Below are 20,339 nucleotides of genomic sequence, written 5' to 3'. Positions count from 1 at the left end.
TTCCCTTGGAAATTCTGATTAAATTGAGTAGCCGGATTCCCATAACGAAAATTGGGATGATTTTTCAACCCGGGGTGGTAAGTGTTTGAATTCATATTATAATTTTGACCACCCCCCCCCCCCTCTGACCTTGAAGTGCATTCACTTTCTCTACTTGTTCTTGTCCCACCGTACACACATCCGCCGCATGACCCAACTCATTGCAATTTGTACAAACATCAATCCTTTGGTTAGTGGTTTGTACTCCTACATCTTATACGGCATGGACTTGCGGTATTCCAGTTGCTGGCCTTGCTCTTCTTGCGGTTTGAGCCTTTCTCTTCGATGTGACTGCCATTTGCTCCAAGAATGCCCAATCATCTTGTTCATAATTGGTACCGAATGTACCATTTGTGATTGACATTAAATCCCTCTCATCTTCCGCATTTAACCCCTCATGAAAAGCATTCAACAATTCCCAAAGAGCTATACCATGGTGAGGATAATTTTTTATCATCATATTAAACCTCTCGAATGCTTCATGAAACATTTAACCCAATTGCTGTTGGAAGCTTCTCAAACTTAGTTTTGCATCATTAGTCTTTTGGGCCGTGTAAAACTCTTCTAAGAACCTTTTTTGCATCTCGGCCCAAGTATAAATTGATGCGGAAGGCAAAGTGTAAAACCATCTCTTTGCCTTATCCTCCAACGAAAATTGAAATAAAACCAACTTAACCTCATCTGGTGAGAACCCTTGACCCCCAATCGTGTTGCAAATAGAGTCATATGCCTCCAAATGAAAATAAGGTTCTTCCGTTGCTAGACCCTTATACTTTGGTAAACTTTGGAGTGCATTGGTTCTCACCTCAAACGTTCTTCCATTTTGGTTTTGAGGAATAACCACCGATGGGTTATTAGTGATTACCGGTCTAAAGTGAGCTTCAATTCCCCTCACCATCTTTCTTGCATGACGTCTTGGTACCCCCAATGGTACTCTCGGTTGGTCCATTTGCCGGTAAACGGGCCTTTGTTACACATTTTGTTGAAATTGCGGTTGAGGATTTGGTTGTTGAAATTGAGGTTGTTGGTATTGGGGTTGTTGAGGAACTTGTTGCAATGGTTGTGGTTGTTGCGGTTGTTCTTGAATAATTGGAGGTCCGCCCCATTATTGCACTTGTTGCGGTTGAAGTTCGGGTCCATACCTGAATTTCCCTTTCACCCTCAATTGACTCCCATCAACTCCACTTACATATCCTTATTCAAATTCTTCTTACCCTTCATTGCCATCACCATACCGTGATCCACCATACAAATGCGGGTCCAATCTCTGACCCGGTGAAGTATGGGTTATGGGTGGGTCTTGAGGAAATGTATATGGATGTTGACTGTAAAGTGGGTGTTGTTGAGAGTGAAAAGGTGATTGTTGTAATGAATTTGAAGATTGTCCTTGAATAGGCATAAAACTTGTCAAGGGTGGAAGGTTGATTGGTGTTTGAAAGCTAAACACAGCAGAAGTAGGTACACTTGTAGAGATTGTAGTGGTAATGGGTTCAGTGGATTATGAGTTTTGTGGATTTATGGGTGGTGGCATTGGCGGTACAGTTTGTTCCGAAGCCATGATTATGGCGTCAGTTGTTCGACTTTTTGTGCTGGCGACCCAATAACCTTGTTCTCCCTTTGAAGAATCCGATTCTGACGAAAGGTTCTCTCGATTTCAGGATCAAACGCTAACGGTGATGAAGACCGAGAACGTCGTGTATGCATATACCTGTAAGTACCTGCACACTAGCACAACCCGCGTAAAACTGACAATAACAATTTAAACAAAAACTACAGAAATAACACACGTTGCGCACTACTCCCCGAAAACGGCACCAAAATTTGACACGAGGTCGAAGACTCGCACAAAAATAAACCAAATACAACTAATTAGATAGTGGTAAATGGGTGTCGAACACGAAGAGTTTGTGGAATATGTGTTGCTGAGTAGCTTACAATTAAACTAATATAAATTTAAATGACGAAAAATGTTTGATTTGATTTTATAAACTAAATAAACTAAACGTAGGTTGTAAACAATTGATTAAATGAGCATTCCTCTTGGAGTTCAGTTATCATGCAACTCTTTTGTTTAAGTTCAATGGATAAATCATAATATCTTGATTTCGTGTAAGTGTAATTGTTTGTGATTAATAAAGAACTAAGTACTCGGATTCCTAGAACGCGAGGTCGTTACTTGGTTAATCAATCAATATAATCTTAACCCTAATTTTCTTCTACTAAATCTCGATTGTCAACAACACCAAGAACGTATAGAACGAAATTAGGTTAAACAATATGGACAAATTACAAACAATCAAACAAACAACGTGATTATATTAATCTAAACGATTCGATAATCAATCCAAGTGCAAGAACAATAAACAAAAAGAGTATTGCAATAACCTTACAACCAAGAGAAATACTAGAAGTTTTAGCCACACATAATTGAAATCATCATACCAAGTTTAATCAGAAGCAATCCAAGATTATGATGTTAATCCTTGATTCAAAGCCCTCAAAAACTTGTTCTCAAGCCCCAAAATCACCCCAACAATTGTCTCAAAATGGAATACCATAGAATGGAACCCAAAAGTCCTTTAAACCCCATTTTTCGAGTTGTAACCGACATCAAAATGCTGAGGCTACAGTAAGCTACGGTGGCTACCGTAAGCTACGGTAGCCCTGAAGTTCCTACAGTGGAAAGTGTCTGTTTATGGTGGCTTTTTACGGCAGACCCCTAGCGTAGCTTACGGTGGCTACCGTAAGCTACGGTAGACCTAGTTCAAAATTTCATTTTTCTTTATCAATTCATGGCTGTTGACTTCCTGCATTGACACTCTTGTTCCTTTTCATCTGAACACACTCGAGCAACCTTTTCGCCTCATTTGTACCTGCATTACACAATATAGTGTAGTAATCCAAATCCTTGAATTTATACATAAAGGCACACGTTTTAACTCGAATTACGACACTTAAGGGTGACTCTACAATCCACCCGTCAATTAGAGGCCATGGAAGATTGGCGGGACAAACAGAAACGATAATCTAAACGACAAAACAGTGTTTCAATTCGAGTGCTTGAATTTCAATTAACAAAAACCAAGTCATTTGAATCACCGTTTCGAGATAAGTTTTACATCAGTCGACTCGTATCTTTCTTCTGATCAAAAGCCTTAGAACATCGGTTATAAACACTTAATGCCGTTATGTGCTTTATAACAGAGGTCCATTGAGAGAAAAATAGTCGAAAGGTTGGACCTATCGCAGAGATTTTTAAATTTTAGATTATTATCAGCCAATACACAAAAGGTTAGATTATTTATTTTCAATTTGTATTTTTTAAATAACTATAATGAGTTAATTGAAAAAAGAATAGTTATTAAAGTTAGTGAAAAAAGTTATAAAAGTTTGTTTTTAACGTCATTTGGATCACTGACAGCCACTGACTTGTACGACCATCTCCATTTCCCTCTCAGGGGAAACCCACCATAGGTGGGGAAACCCCCAAACCTAGAATCCCTTATATTTTTGTTACATGTGAGACTTGAACAAAAACCTCTCATTTTTAAATTAAAATTTTTGGATATCTCAGCTCAACCAGTTAGGTTGGAGAGTGGTTCAAAAACATAGATAATTGATTATTGAATGGAAAAGTAAAAAAAAAAAAAGTAAAGAAAAGGAAATCTAATATGTTGGTTAAAAGATAAAAAGACAGATAAAAAAAACACCATTCTGATAAATAACTTTTAAGAAGCACCATTTTACTAAATATATTTTTATATTATTTATTTTTTATTTTCTAAAATTGTTATATGCATAATTGTTAATTTTCATACATGTGATATGATTGGACTATGCTTTATGGTCAAGCGAGCGATTGGCTTTAGCGAGTGGCATGAGCGACGTCGGCCACGAACACCACAACACCCTCGCTTCACCACTCGTCGCGGGTAGGCACCGCGACCCCAGGTGAGCGTGGTCGCTTGGGATAAAGAAAGAAGATTGATGGGTTGGCTCATGAATGGACGGCTTTAGCGGGCATGAGCAACAACGGGGTGAATTCACCGGTGACGTGACCGAAAAGGGTTGAAGGGTTGGGTCTAGTTAGCGCCACGCAGCACAATATGATTTGATGAATTCACACCGCGAATTCAACGGTAACACATAGCCTTAATGCCTTTACTTATAATCGGACATACATTTATTTCTTCGTTGAATTCTCCAGTTTCAAATCATTGCATAATGTGACGTATATCTTTTTATATATTAAAAATTTATGTATATATTATATATTTTGTATGTTTTTTTAACGGCATGTCTTGTTTATCCAAGTGGGGTTCGAACCATGGTCTCCATCGGAGAACCCAAGATCCGAACCGCTTCCTATCATAATTATTGTGTGTTTTTGGTTGTAGAGTAAATAGGAATTCCGTCTAGTGAAATGGGTGGGTCGGACCAAGCAAAATAGCATGTTGGAATGGGTTCAAACACAAATGGACTACTTTTTAAAATAAAAAATGATCAAATTTGGTTCGATTCAGAATATTACAGACATCCGTAGCTTACGAAGCTTTATACTGAATTGACACCTTAAAAGTACTAGTTTTCCTATCTTTAAAATACACGATATTTTTTCTCTGTGTTAAGCAACATTAATTCTAGTCTCGTATCTATCTCTTAGGTATATTTTCAAATCTGTTAAGCATCATTAATTCAAGTCTCATGTCTATCTTTAGGTATACCGAACATTTTCAAGCATCTTCCAAATCATTCTAATTTTTGTATAATTTTGTTAAAGAAAGAAAGAAAGAAAAAGCAAAAAACTTAAGCAAGTGCACCAGACCATCTCCAAGGCCATTGATAGTACTCATCCTCATTCTGTGTGACCCTAGTCTAGTGTCATATTATGGCTTTCCTTCATCTTTAAATCATGGAAATGCCCATTTTTCATCATTCAAACTTTTATTAAAATAATTATTATATTACAATGTTCTCGTGTGGTAGCTTGTCCACATCTCCTATTTGTCGACCGTACCGCATAGTCTACTTAGTGGAGCCAAGAATTAAACTGGAATTTGGAAGATGTACGAAGAGGTTTTGTGTACTTGGAAGAGAGGAGGGATTTGCTTTAGACAAAAAATATAGGTTTTTGAAGACATTGGACAGGTTTTATGATGTCCAAAAAATAATCCAACTATAAAAATGCAAAATATTTAATGGTATTTTTCACTTTACAGTATACAGTAGAAACTCTATAAAATAATACATTTGGGAACATCAAAATTTATTAATTAAAAGAGTTATTAATTAATCGATAAATTAATAATTATTAATTTATATATTAATTAATATTTTATTAATTTATAGTAGAATGTCCTGACTCACCCAGAAGAAAATGTAGTTGCACAGTTGTTGACTGATGAAGAAATTATTGAAAGCGTTATTGGAATTAATAAAGATGGTATCGATGAAGAAGATGATGAAAGTTCTATAATGGAGCCCCCTTCGCGAAACGAAGCTATTAAAGCGGCAATCACATTGAACAATTTCTTGTTGAGCTATGAGAAAACAACACCAGAAGTTGTTATCATGCTAAGGAAAATTAGAGACGAGATTTAAGGGGAAATTGATTTCAACAAAAAAACAAAAGACAATTGAGTCATTTTTCAAGAAACCTTCATAAATCATTCATGTAATATGCTATATATAAGGAATTATTAATTTATATTTATATGGGGTCTAAAGAAATTATCAAAAATGTATTATCTTATAATTTTAGCGAATTATTAATTTAGCACCCTATCCCTGAGTCGAGACCGGCAAAAAATATTATCTTAGAGAGTTTATTAAATAATCGAGTATTAATTTATCGAGTTTCTACTGTACCAATTTTGGTAAAACTTATCCAATGTCTGATAAAATCTTGTGGACTAATCCCATTTCGTTCAATATCCGAATGATTCTCTTTTTTGGGGATTACCGAAACTAGAGGTGCACAAATCGGTTTTTTTTAAAAAAACCGGTTCGGTTATTAACCGGACCGGTTTTTTTCGTCCAGGAAAAAAACCGGTTCGGTTAATAACCGGACCGGTTAATAACCGGTTTTTGTGTATGAAAACCATAACCGGTCAAACCGGTTAGGACCGGTTTAGGAACCGGTTAGAACCGGTTAATAAACCGGTTTTTTTATTAACCGGTTTTTTAATAACCGGTCTAACCGGTTAACCGGTTTTTTTTTTTTTTTTTAAATAACCATTATTTTTTCACAGTATAAACAAACCGGTAACTACAAGGCAAACCGGTAACTACAAGCATTAAATCGTTATCGCATATTCGTAACTCAAAAATACATAACTTTCATTTATAGCTTTTACATTAAAAATACAAACATTAAATCGTTATCGCATATTCGTAACTCAAAAATACAAACATTAAAGAATGCTTAGACACGATTACATTAACAACTTGCTGTTTCTTACTCATTATTTTCCTCGCTACCCGATCCCGAGCTATTCCTTAGGTAATCGTCGTACGCGGCTTCTTCATCGGTCATTGGTTGAGTGTGTCCTTGATTGACCTCGTCTTCATACAAGCCCGCCTCATAGTCCATTTCCCCCTCGAGTGAGCGTTGATGTTGTGCCCTATCTAAAGAGTCCAAGTAATCCTTGTAGCAAATAGACATCTCTACAGCTGGTGGAGTGAGTCGAGTCCTCCTAATCGATATAACTCTGCCAGAAACAGAAAAAGCAGACTCCGAAGCTACCGTGGAAGCTTGGACCGTTAGTAAATCTTTGGCCATGGCGGCGAGGATCGGAAACTCATCCTCCTTACCTCTCCACCAAGCCAGCAAATCAAGACTTCTAAATTCATCTGGAGTCATGTGTTTCACAAAGTTGGTACCACCATACCTTCCAAGTTCACTGCTTGGGGTGTTTACCTTTTGACGTTTACCGGCGTCTTCCCAAATCATGTAGTACATCCCCATTTCAAGGTCTGTTTGGGATTGGGATTGGGCAACAGCTCTTAACGAGTCATGAATTTGGGAAGACGACCCGTATTTTGTAAGGTAAACATCATACATGTTAGACAAGGTGGTGTTGAAAGCATTTTTTAAAGTTTGGTTATAATAGGGGTTTTGATCGTCGTTTAACTCTAGCTCATCACAAATTTTTTCTATTAAAGCTTCAACCCCACCAACATTTATGCAAGGGTTTAACGCAGCAGCACATGTCAAAACAGCGGGTAGTTGTTGAAAATATTTTCTAAATTTTTCTTTCATTTTTACACCCATATCAAAATAAGGTGTACCCCTACAATGAAGTTCACTCAACTTTGTGCACATGACAGCAATTTTTGGTAAAGCAATGGGGCTTGTTGGATAGTAAACCCGGATAAACTAGTTGTGCAAGATTTAAAAATTTGAAGGACCTCCGTAACGATCTCAATCAATAACCAGTTTCTAGGATCGTACGGTGCACATTTACCCCTATTTGACATTATTTGATGAAACGCAATTAGTGATTCTTTTTGTTGGATGGCTTTCTCAAACATATCACAAGTCGAGTTCCATCTTGTTGGACAATCCCAATTGGGCCCCAACCATTGACAATTAGCTTCATCACAAAATTTTTTGTATCTTGAAAATGTTTTATTGTTGTTAAAAACATCTCGTAACATTCTTTTAAAATTGTTTCTTTGCATTTCGATCACGTTTAACCCATCTTGCACGGCCAAGTTGATAATATGTGCAATGCATCGGCTATGAAAAAACGCTCAATCACAAATAGGTTTATACTTTAATTTTAAATGGCCAACCGCGGCCGTATTGTTGGACGCGTTATCAAACGAAATTGAAAAGATTTTATGTTCAATCTTGTATTGTCGAATGACTTTATCCAAGAGTTTAAAAATATTTCTACCCGTGTGCGGGTAATCAAACAATTGAAACGCAACGGTTCGTTTCATCATTTGCCACGACTCGGGGTCAACCCAATGAGCCGTCACACAAATGTATGAGTCGGGCGAACCATTAGGTACCGACCACACGTCCGTTGTTAAGTTTACACCAGTTTGTAAGTTTGAAAAGTATGAAATTAGTTCGGATTTAGCGTTTTTCCAAGCTTTAAGACAATCTCTTCTAAGGGTCGAACGACTTACGTGTTGGTAGCGTGGTTGAACATACTTTTGCATCATCTCCGTGAATTGAGGGTTGTCGAAGTGGTTGAAAGGAAGTGTATTTTGAATCACAAAGTTTGAAAACTTTTGACGTACCGCTTCAAGGTCGTACGTAAACACCGTTCCTTGATTCGTCATCTCCGGCTGCGAACTACTTCCCGATTCGTCCTTCAAGGCCTTGCAAAAGGGCCTTTGTACATGCGCTTTTAAAGTGGAGTTTGCATCTTTGCCATAAAACTTCAAACAATGTTTGCATCGAGCTTTTTGGCTATCGTTAGACATTTCGCATAGGTCGAAATGTTGCCAAACATCATGGTTTCGTTTCGTGGGGATGACCCGAACGACCGTTTCTCCCGTGTTCGAGGCACCCATGTTGACGGATGAAGTAGCACTTTGGGAGGCCATGATAATCGACTACGAAATTAGAGCGTATGGAGTGGTAATGTGGTATAATAGAGCGTGAGATAACAAAATAATCGCGTATGAAATAAACGTTTAGAGCGTTTGGAGCGTTTGGAGTTGTATAATCGAGTGTGTTCTAACCAATACCCAACCTAAACTATATATAGATGTTTGTGGGGGTAGAATGGTAAAAAAAAAAAAAAACAGTCAAAATTGAAAATAACGGCTATATAGCCGTTTCACAACGGAAATAAACCGGTTTTTAACCGGTTAACCGGTTACTAAAAAACCGGTTAACCGGTTTTTCTAAAACGGTCATAAACCGGTTTATAAAAAAACCGGTTAACCGGTTTTTTAGTAACCGGTTATTTAAAAAAACCGTGTTTTTTTTATAACCGGTTTCAAAACCGGTTTGGGCTCTAAAAAGTATAACCGATATACAAACCGGCGGTTTGTAAACCGGTCAAACCGGTTTTAAAAAAACCGGTTTTTAAAATAACCGGTTTCCGGTTTAAACCGGCAAACCGGTTCGGGGACCGGTTTTTTTGAACACCTCTAACCGAAACTACATACTGGCTTTGTATGTCATCACTAAGACTTGAGGGTGTTTATCTTGTTAGATTGATGGGTTACTAAACGAAAGTGTCAAACGGCCAATCATTTGCGTTTTGAAATTTTATTTAATTTTTAACATGACCATACATATTCCAATGACGTTCAACATTATAGATACAAACATAAATGTTGAAAACTGCCAATTAACAAACCTTCAATTCTTGAACATCCATCGAAATACATTACTAACACTTCAAGGTCAACAAATCACACTTAAGTAGCCAAAACCCTAACAAATTACTTAATAGTGATGTACCGATTCGTCCCGTGCTTAGCCCAATGCTCCTTAAGATCAACCGGATTTGACAAATCATGACCTTCACCCGCAAGCCGACTAATTAACTTATTAAACACACTCCCACTCATCTTCCGACCGCCAACACGTGCGTGTCGTTTATTAGGCAACGACAGAAGTGGGTACATTGACATGGTGGTCGTGCAATAAGACGACTGCCACCCACCATTACCCCACTTGTAACATGGCCTAAACACGCCTGTGCACGAACACACGGGTATAGGCATCGTCGTGTCATCATACGCCACCTGGTTCAACCCGAGATCCTGATCCTTCCACTCGGTTTTAAGCTCACCACCGCCGTCGCCACCAATGCCGCTGCTGTCCCAATCGTGGGTGTCGTCATACATAACCTTGTTCAAATCATCACATTCCAATTTCACCTTTCTTGACGATCTTGACGTCTTGTTAGTGGTCGGTGTAGCGTGTTTGATATCTTTTGTGTGTTTCGCACGTCTAGGTTTCGCGTGTTCTTGAGGCGGAGATGTCGGTAGCAAGCCGCCACCACTGCCCAAGTTGGTGTCGTCGTGTTGGTAATGGTGTGGGTGATGCACGTGTTTCACGCTACGCGATATTTGACATCCCGGTGGGCATGATGACGACATATTATTATTGCTGGAATTGGTCATTGAGTTTTCGCGGTACTGCAAAGTGGCAATCGCGTTATCCCGTTCCATTATTGCGCTATTCCGTTCAGCGATTGCCGAGTCGCGTTGCAGAAGCGCCATGTCACGCTCGGCAAGGGCGGTTTTCTTTTCGGACATGGCTAGGTTTCTTTCTTGGATGGCAGCGTCCTGTTCAGCCATGATGGTCATTATCTGCTTCATTGATGGTTGATGCTGCATTAACCACTGAAAACACACACAATAAGTGTTTGGGGTTTGGTTGTTTATGGTTTAAAATATGATGTTGAGGTGTAAAGGAATAGTACCTGACCCTGAGGCTGTTTTTGTCTCCCGTTTTCTCGATGCCCATTATCATCCATTTGAAAACTTGTAAAGATGAAACTTCTAATATTAACCTCGACTACTCATGAAGCTAACTGCATCATACCATTGTACTACATTTGGAAGAAAACATGTTTCGTGCATAAAAGCTTATTGTATTCCTTCATTGTGGACCTTTACTAGCTTAAGCAAAATACCTGGTAAAGGAAAAAAGCATGCATTTATTAAATAAATACATTCAAGCCATATGAAATTATCATTTTACCCTTTGATAAACAGCTTTGGTGTTGTTGCCTAGCAAAGAAAACTGAATATTTGAATACATAATCACAGAACTAGAGTCACATTATGTGCCTCTAATTATGTGATTATTGGGTTCAATAATCAGTATTTTTATGTTTGAATAAACAAAAATCTGCCTCTGATTATGTGATTATGAATTCAAACAATCAGTTTTCAGTGCTTGGATTGACAAATATGTGCCTCTAATCATGTGGTTCAATATCAGATCTCTATGTCAGACATACAAAACTGACTATTGAACCCTATTAGTCACATAATTTGAACACATTTACGCCAATCCAAAGATTGAAAACTCGAGTATTGAACCCCATAATGACACAACTAGAGGTAGATATTGTTAATGCAACATAGAAAACCAATAATTTGAACCCATAATAATAACATAATTAGTGCATATACACAAACATACAAGTACACAGAGCAAGCATACTACCAATGCACTTAACTAACTACCTATCAGAAAGATCAAGAACATATGAAGTACAATAACAACACACACCAAACACATCTAGTAATCCATGCAATTTCAAGCTTGTCAAACCATTTTTACTTACAAAAATAACCTGAATTTTTTAGGGCAAACAATATCCATGCATCCAATAAACTTAAATCCTCAGACCACTGTAAAACCTAACCTAGCATAAATTCAACTCAAATTAAGCTACAAAATAAGTAAATCAGCTTGATTCCAGTCAAAATTGAGCTCAAACAAACCAATCAAGCTTTAAACTTAAACAAAGTAGAGAGTAAGAATTGAAAGTAATTACTTACAGAAAAATGATGGATTGTTGGTCCAATTAATTAATTAGAATTAGAAACCCCAATTGGAAGAAGAGTGAGGGAGAATGAATGGCCGGCCAGTCACCATCGTTTTCTTATCTTTCTTTGTTTTTTCCTTCAATACAGGTTAATGCCTAGCACTATAGTGGTGAGACACACGGCACGGTCACGCTTTGTTTGATGAATGTTGTTTTTCAACCGTTTAGTAAATCTCAACTTTTTTTCTTTTAGTTACTTTATAATAATTTAAAAAATAAGAGTTAATACTCGTTTTAGTCTCTTTAATTACGCGAATATAGTATCATTTTTAAATTTATAAATGACTACTTTACTTTTTTAAAACTTATCATTTTAGCACTTTTTGTAATCCTGTCTATTTTGTCCGTTAAGTCATGAGTAAATTGGTAATTTCATTTATTTTATTTATATTCTATTTTGAGATAACTGTTATTTTCATACATGTGTGGTTTGTTCAATTATGTAGTTTTAATACCTTTTTGAATTTAATGTAACTAGATACTTGGATTAATTCTGAATACACAGACAAACCAAAAAAGACATTGCATATTACAATACAATTAAAAGGTCATCTTTAACTCTAAATGAATAGATCACCCCTCCCCTCCATTTAATGAATTACGATATGGTGCTTTGCCCATGTGATTCGTCCCCATCGCTCAAACATCTTAGACATTATTTAACCCTGGTCGATGTTTTTATTGTTGTGGTAGAAAGGTATGTTAAAATACTTTGTTCACTTCTAATATATTTAATCGATGTTGGTCCCCCAAAAAGCTACTATTATCATACGTGACTTAGTGCCATCATAGCTAGACTTTTGAATAAAATTAACGCCCCTGAAAAAATGTAAGAACAATGGCTAAGATGAACTCATGTCTTGAAGCTATTGGAAGAAAATTGGTAATCAAGAACAAAAGGCTAAAAATCATGTTATGCATTTCATGGTTGTTTTTCATATTCTATAATGTATTTTAGCGACCTTTTAATTGTAATATGTAATATGTAATGTCTCTTTTGATTTGCCTATATACCCAAAACTAGTCTAAGTATACAATTGCAACAAATTCAAAAAAGTATTAAAGTTACGTAATTGAACAAATCACGGGTATGGAAATGACACTTAGCTTAAAAGAGAAAATAAATAAAATAAATGAAATTACCAATTTCCCCCCTACTTAACAGACATAATAAACGGGGTTAGAAAAATACCAAAATGACAAGTTTTATAAAAATAAAGTAGCCATTTGCAATAAATTCAAAAACGGTATTAAAGTTGCGTAATTAGACAAACCACATGTACTAAAATGGCACTTAACTCAAAAAATAAAGATTTTGAAAATTAGGAGTTTAACTAGTATTTTGATCCCCGTGTCATCGGTGGTGTGAAAATGTAACCAAAGAAATTAATGACGTCCACACGTCATTATGAAATCGGTTGTCGATTAATATTCGTTTTAACATACAAGACTTTCCATAAAATAGAAACAATCTTATACACTTTATGACAATCAACCATTGCGACACCACCTTTACCACCACACGATGCCTTTCTGGTTGAAAATCCTGCTCTGAATCCTTGTTCGGGTTATCGGAATTGTTGTTTAATTTTTAGGTTCAACATGCATGTAAGATGTTTGACAAATGCTTTATTTATTTACTTGAATCACCTATTCCAGTGAAAATTTTGTACAATAAATTATGCATACGGTATAAGAAGTGATGCACACCCACCTTTCAAATGGTATATATATAAATTGAAACAAGAAATTTTATTCGTGCGCCATGGTACAGCTAGGGTGTCCAAAATACCTGAACCCGAATAAGCTAATTTTTGGTCAGGTTAAATACGGTAAAAAAGTATTGATTGGATTGGCCCGAATAACTCGAATTGTTAATAGTGTCGGGTTTCGGTTTCGTTTTTGAAAAAAATCGGGTTTCAGGTTAACCTAAATAACCCGATTAGTGATGATAGTTAACTTCATATACAATATTGATACAAAGCAGCAAATGCGAAGTAAGCACTAAAAAGTCAATGCTGGAAAGAGGAAATAATTATTTTGTTTGTTCGTGAACCGTTTAGCAAAAAATTTATTTATGTTGTGTTTCATTTAATTAAATGAACGAACATGAATGTGTGTTTCAGTTGTTCGCTTGTGTTCGTGAACGTTCGTTTATGCTTATTTGTGTTCGTTCACGTTCGTTTACATATTAATAGAACATTATTTAATATTGTTTGTATCCTACAAATGATATCACCCTCATATGTTTTATATTTGTTTGTGTTCATTTAAGTGTGTTTATTTATGTTAGTTTGTGCTTGTTTACGCATGAACATATAGGGATGAGCAAAAATCGGTATGGTACCGATTAGTACCGAACAGGTATCGATTTGGTACCATCGGTACCGAATCGGTACCAAGGTTTTGAGTTTTCGGGACCGGTACGGTACGGTACCGGTATTTCCCGAATTTTACCTCAAATACCGTTACCGTACCGGTATCGAACCGAACATTTCGGCACCGGTTCCGGTACCAAAATTTTGTGATTTTCGGTATCGGTACCGGTCGATACCGGCACGGTATCGACCTCATCCCTATGTACATATATATTCGTTTATGTTTGTTTTTTTTTTTGTTCATTTATGTTCATGAACTGTTCATTTAGATTTTAAAAGAGCAAACATAAGCGAATGAACATGAACACAAATATTTGTTCGATTAGTGTCTGTGTTCGTTCGGTTCGTTTATAGGCCTATATGCAATAATAAGATAATTACTTGAGAAAGAAATTGAAAATTGAATGGAATGAGAAAAACTACAAACCACCGGTTACCAACACAAAAATCAACTTAAAAAATAAAGTAACCAGATTAACCTGATTAATCCGACTTACTTGGCCGGACTAACCCGAAACTCGAATCCGAACCTTAATATGGTCGGATTGTGTGCTGCATTTTTTAAGCACAAGCTGTCAGGCAGGAAAGCTCAAAGCTTACCCCACAAGATTCCTAAGTTGACCTAAAAGCTCTTGCTACGGTCAATGGCAGAAAAAGTCATGATTGCAAAAAGGTTGACGTGTGTCATAAAGTAAAAGTAAAAGCAAAAGCATGACAAACAAAGGCCGGGCAAAGGTTGTGTGACATTCGTCAATTTCGGGTCTTGTTTGTATTCGTTTTTGTATTTGTTTATTATGTAAACCGATCCGATTTGTAAACCGAAGCTTATGTTATAATCAAAATGATAGATTTATGTTACAATATTGTTTCACACTTGTTGGGTCTTGAAAACATCCTATTTTTATTTTTATTATTATTATTTATTTATTCATTATTTATTTATTTATTTTTTGTTGTTTTGTGTTTTTGTCTTGATCCATTTTGCATGAAAACTCTTTTGTCCCACACCCATATTTGACCACCAACATTACCCTATATATACACCACCTTTCCTCTTCATTTTCCCTTGCTACAACTCCAAAAAAAAAAAAAACTCTCTCAAACATCAAAGATTCAAGGTTATTTTCTTAAGTGTTCTTGAAGGTTTTTAGTCTTTCATCTTAATTAGTTTATTTAGCTTTATTAATACTTGTTTATGGTTGTGCAACATATATATAATATATACCCCTTGTTTACCTTTGGTAGTTACTTCTCCGATTCCGGTCGGTGAGGTTTCGGACCTCATATGGCAAGGCTTCATGGAGGACTTCGTGTCCTTGATATATATACATCTATACAACTTGTTCATATATATTAATCTTGCTTATTTTAGTTTGTTGGTCATGTTTACAAGTTCCATGGTTAAGGGTTTTTAAGAGTCTATGCTTCGGTTTAACCGTAAATAGCTCTAAACCGTAAACCGAACTTTGTTACTAGTTTTGTTAAATAATTGTTTAAACATACTTATTGTTAGATCTAAGTTTCTAAAATCATTTTTACAAATTCTATGGTTATGGGTTTGTAGAATCTTACCTCGGTCTTAACCCGAAACACGATCCGAACCAAAAACCGAACTTTTGTTTAAAGACTTTATTGTCAACTTTTGGTATTTTTTATTTGTACATTATTATACAAGTTCTTTAGTGTTTGGACATGTGGAAACCATCTATGAACTTGTTGTGAGATGGAAACCGAACCAAACCGATTCTTACTCGCTTAAGACACACAAGTGTGTTTTTTTAGCCATCAAGACTTGTATATTTCTTTAAAAATAGTGACAAATTGATTTTTAAATATTTTCTTAAGTTACTTGGAAATGTTGGATCCAACTTGATCTCATAACAAAGTTTGGACCGACAAAACCGAACACTCGCTTAACGTGCGTTGTTAGTTCTAAAACAATGGAACTACATACTTGGTTAAGTCTTATTAAATTTTATTGAGTTATCTCATAACATTCAATATTTTGGAAAGTTGACTTTGGGTTTGACCAATTATCAAGACCCGAACCGACAACCCAAACACTCGATAAAAAAAACTGTTTTACTATCTTTATCCCAAAGGGATTTGCATTCTTGCATTTTATCCACCTTATTACTTAACATAGGTTGAGTAAATATTAAGGTTAAATACTTTAACCCGGTTTCGACTTTAACCCGGTTTCGAGCAAACTTACATTTTTAAAGGGTTATTATTATAAATTCTTAAATAGTTACATTTTAAAACCTTGAACTTTAATTATTTACATTTCTCAACATTTATTTTGTTTAAAGACCTTCAAGACAACATTTCTAAATTCAAGACTTCTTTTCTTTTTAGGCATTGTGCGTTAAACTCGTCGTTCCGACAAATCTCCAAATTATCATCTTTCAAGTTTACTACTTGAAGGTGAGTACTTCATACCCCATTTTCCATCTTTTATTTTTGGGGTGACATTTCATACTTATTCAATAAAATGCTTTATATTTGAATCTTAAACCACAAACGTAGTTGTATACTTTACCTAAATAATTGCTCAATTTGGTGTTCTATGCTTATATGCCTATGTGTTTATCACTTTTGGTTGGTGGAACTATAAAATCCTAGACTATTTGGCATCCCCTTATAGCAAGGTGTCGTTAACGTAATGCAATTAACGATAACTATAAAATCCTAGACTATTTGGCATCCCCTTATAGCTAGGTGTCGCTAATGTGTTTAGCGATATCTATTTATCCAAATTACCACTTTTATTTATCGTTTCGTATGCAAGTTTTGTGGCTATCTTTATTATATACTAATATGATTAAACTTATGAATTTCTCACCAACCTTTGGTTGACAAACTTTATTTTATGAAATGTTGTAGGTTTGCATCTTGGTTGATTTATGATTGTGAAGAAAACGACATCAAAGACCTTAGGATATTAGTAAAAATGAACAATATCAAATTTGCCATATTTTGTGATATCTTGTTTATGGTTATTTTATGGATAATTGTTATGTGACATTTTCGATGTTGTGAAATGAAATGAGTTTATTAAATACTGTCACTTTAATTAGTGTCATGTGCTTATGGACAATCGTTACACCTCGGCATGTTCCGCCGCCTTTGGTCGGGGTGTGACAGGTTGCACTGAAATGGCATTCACCCGGTCTGCGCAAGCTGAAAGAAGAGCTGACTCCTTCCCTTTAGGAAGCTTAAGCTTCCCCAGAGAAGCTTCCGATTGCCTATAAAAGGAACATTTCAGCCAAAGGTATATTCATTCGCATTCACCCTATTTCTCTCAACTCTCTCTTTATACTTACTCATACAATCTTATCATCGTATCACATCACTGATTCTCACGTCGGAGGTTAATCGTAGGAGACCCCCCTCCTACGGTGAGACTAACCGGCCTTGCTTTCTTTGATTGTTAGCAAGTCGAGAAGCTCTGTTAGGGATACACTCTTGGACCGCCATATTCTTATTGCTAGCTATTCCGTTGTAGCAACAAGTGGCGCCCACCGTGGGGCTGCGCTAGAACAAAGATTCCGGTAGTTTCAGTTCCATTGTTCTCAAGTATTGTTCTTTTATGGTTGAGAAGAGTAATCCTAGCAAGAGTATTCCTCCAAATGATGATCGGCCACTTGATAACTCCTCGCCGGAGGAAAATATCTGTTGTACTTCGCTGAAAACGAGCAGGGCAACGGTCACGTTGTCACAATCTTTTGAGTTCCAAACACCGCCCTCGTTTGGAAGTGGAATCTTCTCTCCAAGGAATGACTTTTTACTTCTGGTGGAGATGACAGATATGACGTCGAAGGGTGTTAAACGGAACTTCATCCGGCTTAGGGAGCTGATGAACAATTATGCTCAGGAAGAGCGAGCTAAGGGGGTGAGAATAAGGTTAGATTATACTAAGGAACCTGAAGTCACACTATGCCCCATGCGTGGTCCATCAAACACGAGCATACCTTCTTCATCGAGAAGAAATGCTCAAGGACCCAGCAACTTGTAGATCGGGGAATATGAGAACATAAGCTCTCCTCGAGAAAGGGCAAGCCTCAGTTCACCCATAACTCCCAATAGAGCAGGAGAGTACACCATGGAACAACTTTTTCAAAGCTCACATGCTGTGGTACCTCCCCCAATGAGCACCTCCTTGGCAGAAGCTGTGATGCCACTACTTCTTGGAAGCAGCATGATGACCTCATTAGTGGTAGAAGCTGCATGCTCAGGCCTCAAGCTTACCTACACTAGGTCTAATGCTGCCTGGTATGACGTATCCTCAGATGGCTGCACTCATGATGTCTCAATACAGCCAACCATGGCCAGGAAGCTTATAATTTCAAGCTTCCCAAGGCTTACCAACCACGAGTTAACATGTGGTAACTCAGGTCCCAAGTATTGTTACCACCAGCGTAGGCGACTTAACACATTTGGAACCTTACTAATCATATAAGCCTTCAACCTTGTCATGCTTCTCTGAACAAATAGCCAACTTTGTGTTCCAAACTAAGATTAAGATGTCAGCCAACATAAAGACTTATGCTGGAACAGAAGATCCCAAAGATCAGCTTCAGATCTTCACGGGAGCAGCTGCCGTTGAAAGGTGGAACAACGCAGAATGTTTTCACATGTTCATGCAAACTATGGTAGGACCTGCTACGCTTTGGTTTAATTCTCTTCCATCGAGAAGCATAGCTTCCTTTGATGATCTATACCAAATCTTCTTAACCAAGTTTACTCAGCAAAGAAGGTGCACCAAGGACGCTGCGGTCCTACACCGGATCAATCAAAAGGAGCATGAAGACCACCGGATATTCATGGAAGGATTTCTCAAACTTAACATTCCGGTAACCGTTCTTTCCTTTTGACCCCTATTGACTTCTCACCCGCATCACAGGCAACACCCCTGCCCTTCCTCGCGGTCTCATCCATTGTCATGTATGGTTCACTCTTGAAAGAATCCTATCAATCGAATTACACCCTGGTTGAACACCACTCGCCCTCTCGCCAAACTTTGGCCCCGCCGATCTATTAACATTACAGGACTTTGCACCATGGGAAACTTCATATTGATTAGAAAACATGGCTCTGATACCAATGTAGGACCCAGTAGATCAAGATTCAATCAACAATCAAGAACATAACAAAGAAGAACAACGACAACAAGTGATTAACTCGAAACACAAACTTTATTGATCGAACAAGGCACGATACAAATGTTTACATCGAGCATCTATTTATAGTTTTTTTATGGCGGTTAATTAACCACCTCTGACGGTTATAACTACCACAGAGATTATATAACTACCTAATAGTTGTATAACTAACTTTATAACCGCCAATAACCGTCTAATATTTACATCAATACCCACTAACTTACAAATGTTGCATAAACTATAAAGCACCCTAAACTATACTTTGTACTAATTACAAAATTGCCCCGCAACATTTTATCAAACTTGATCAAACAATTAAGGCCAACAAATTTGACAATGAAAGTGAAAGTTAAAACGCCACGGGTTAAAATGTCATAGTTACAATGCAAATGGATACTAGAAAACTAAATCCATGCAACTTTCCTTATTATATATTAATATGTGTAAGTTAGGCTTTTATCTAAGTCTAAATCACAATTCATTTCCATCATGAAAGACGAAATCCCCACGGTTCACCAAGTTGTCACTTTCTCAACATGAATCAGTACCCACGTTGAAGCATGAAATCTATCATGTATGCGTATGTATCTGTGTATATATTTATGAAGTTGAATGTACTTTTGCATACAGCATACGTATGTATGTACAGGTGCATATGTGTGAAACTAGCTCATTTATTTGTCTGAAACTAGCTAATTTACAACCACTATATATATATATATATTCACTTTTATTTATACGAAATCCGATTAAAAAGAAAGCTAAATAGCGAATATAATATCCAAATTGTATATATTAAAAAAAAAAGAAAGAAGAAGAAACAAAAGTCTGGTTATACTTTTATTTCCAAAAGTGAAAATTCATAGAAAAACCCAAATTTATAGTACCTTTTAATCTTTTATTGATGCATGGGAGGCCCTACTGTATATAAATAGTTATGATAACTATTAATTAATAATTAATTAATAAGAGCTGCTGTTTTAGGCCCACATTTATGGGAAATCATAAATCTTTCTTACAACGATCAATCTATCTTACAACGGGAAATCATATTTTTTTAATTTAATTTTAAGTATTTAATATTATAATTTTTTTTAACGACCAACAAAGTCTAACCATCCGAGTACAGCAATCGGCAAAAGACCAACAACATCGCATACAGCGTGAGTGACCCAACACAACGCCAATTCGGGGAAAGCCATCGTTTAAAGCCCATTAAT

General features: G+C 36.6%; 1 protein-coding gene across 1 annotated transcript; it reads right to left on the bottom strand.

Annotated features, from left to right (window-relative positions):
• Window positions 1–9,438: 9,438 nt before the first annotated feature.
• On the bottom strand, window positions 9,439–10,646 carry LOC143622382 (protein BASIC PENTACYSTEINE6-like). The gene is made up of 2 exons (XM_077093554.1): window positions 10,440–10,646; window positions 9,439–10,359 (listed from the first exon to the last, which is right to left on the bottom strand). Exons 1-2 carry the CDS (start codon window positions 10,491–10,493, stop codon window positions 9,451–9,453), a joined length of 963 nt encoding a protein of 320 aa, XP_076949669.1. The 5' UTR covers window positions 10,494–10,646; the 3' UTR covers window positions 9,439–9,450.
• Window positions 10,647–20,339: the final 9,693 nt, after the last annotated feature.

Source organism: Bidens hawaiensis, unplaced genomic scaffold (assembly GCF_021521415.1).
Source record: "Bidens hawaiensis isolate Kalapana, Puna unplaced genomic scaffold, B.hawaiensis_p1.1 tig00003126_1, whole genome shotgun sequence".
In the NCBI taxonomy this organism is placed as follows: Eukaryota; Viridiplantae; Streptophyta; class Magnoliopsida; order Asterales; family Asteraceae; genus Bidens; species Bidens hawaiensis.
This window is presented reverse-complemented; position numbering and strand designations above follow the sequence as displayed.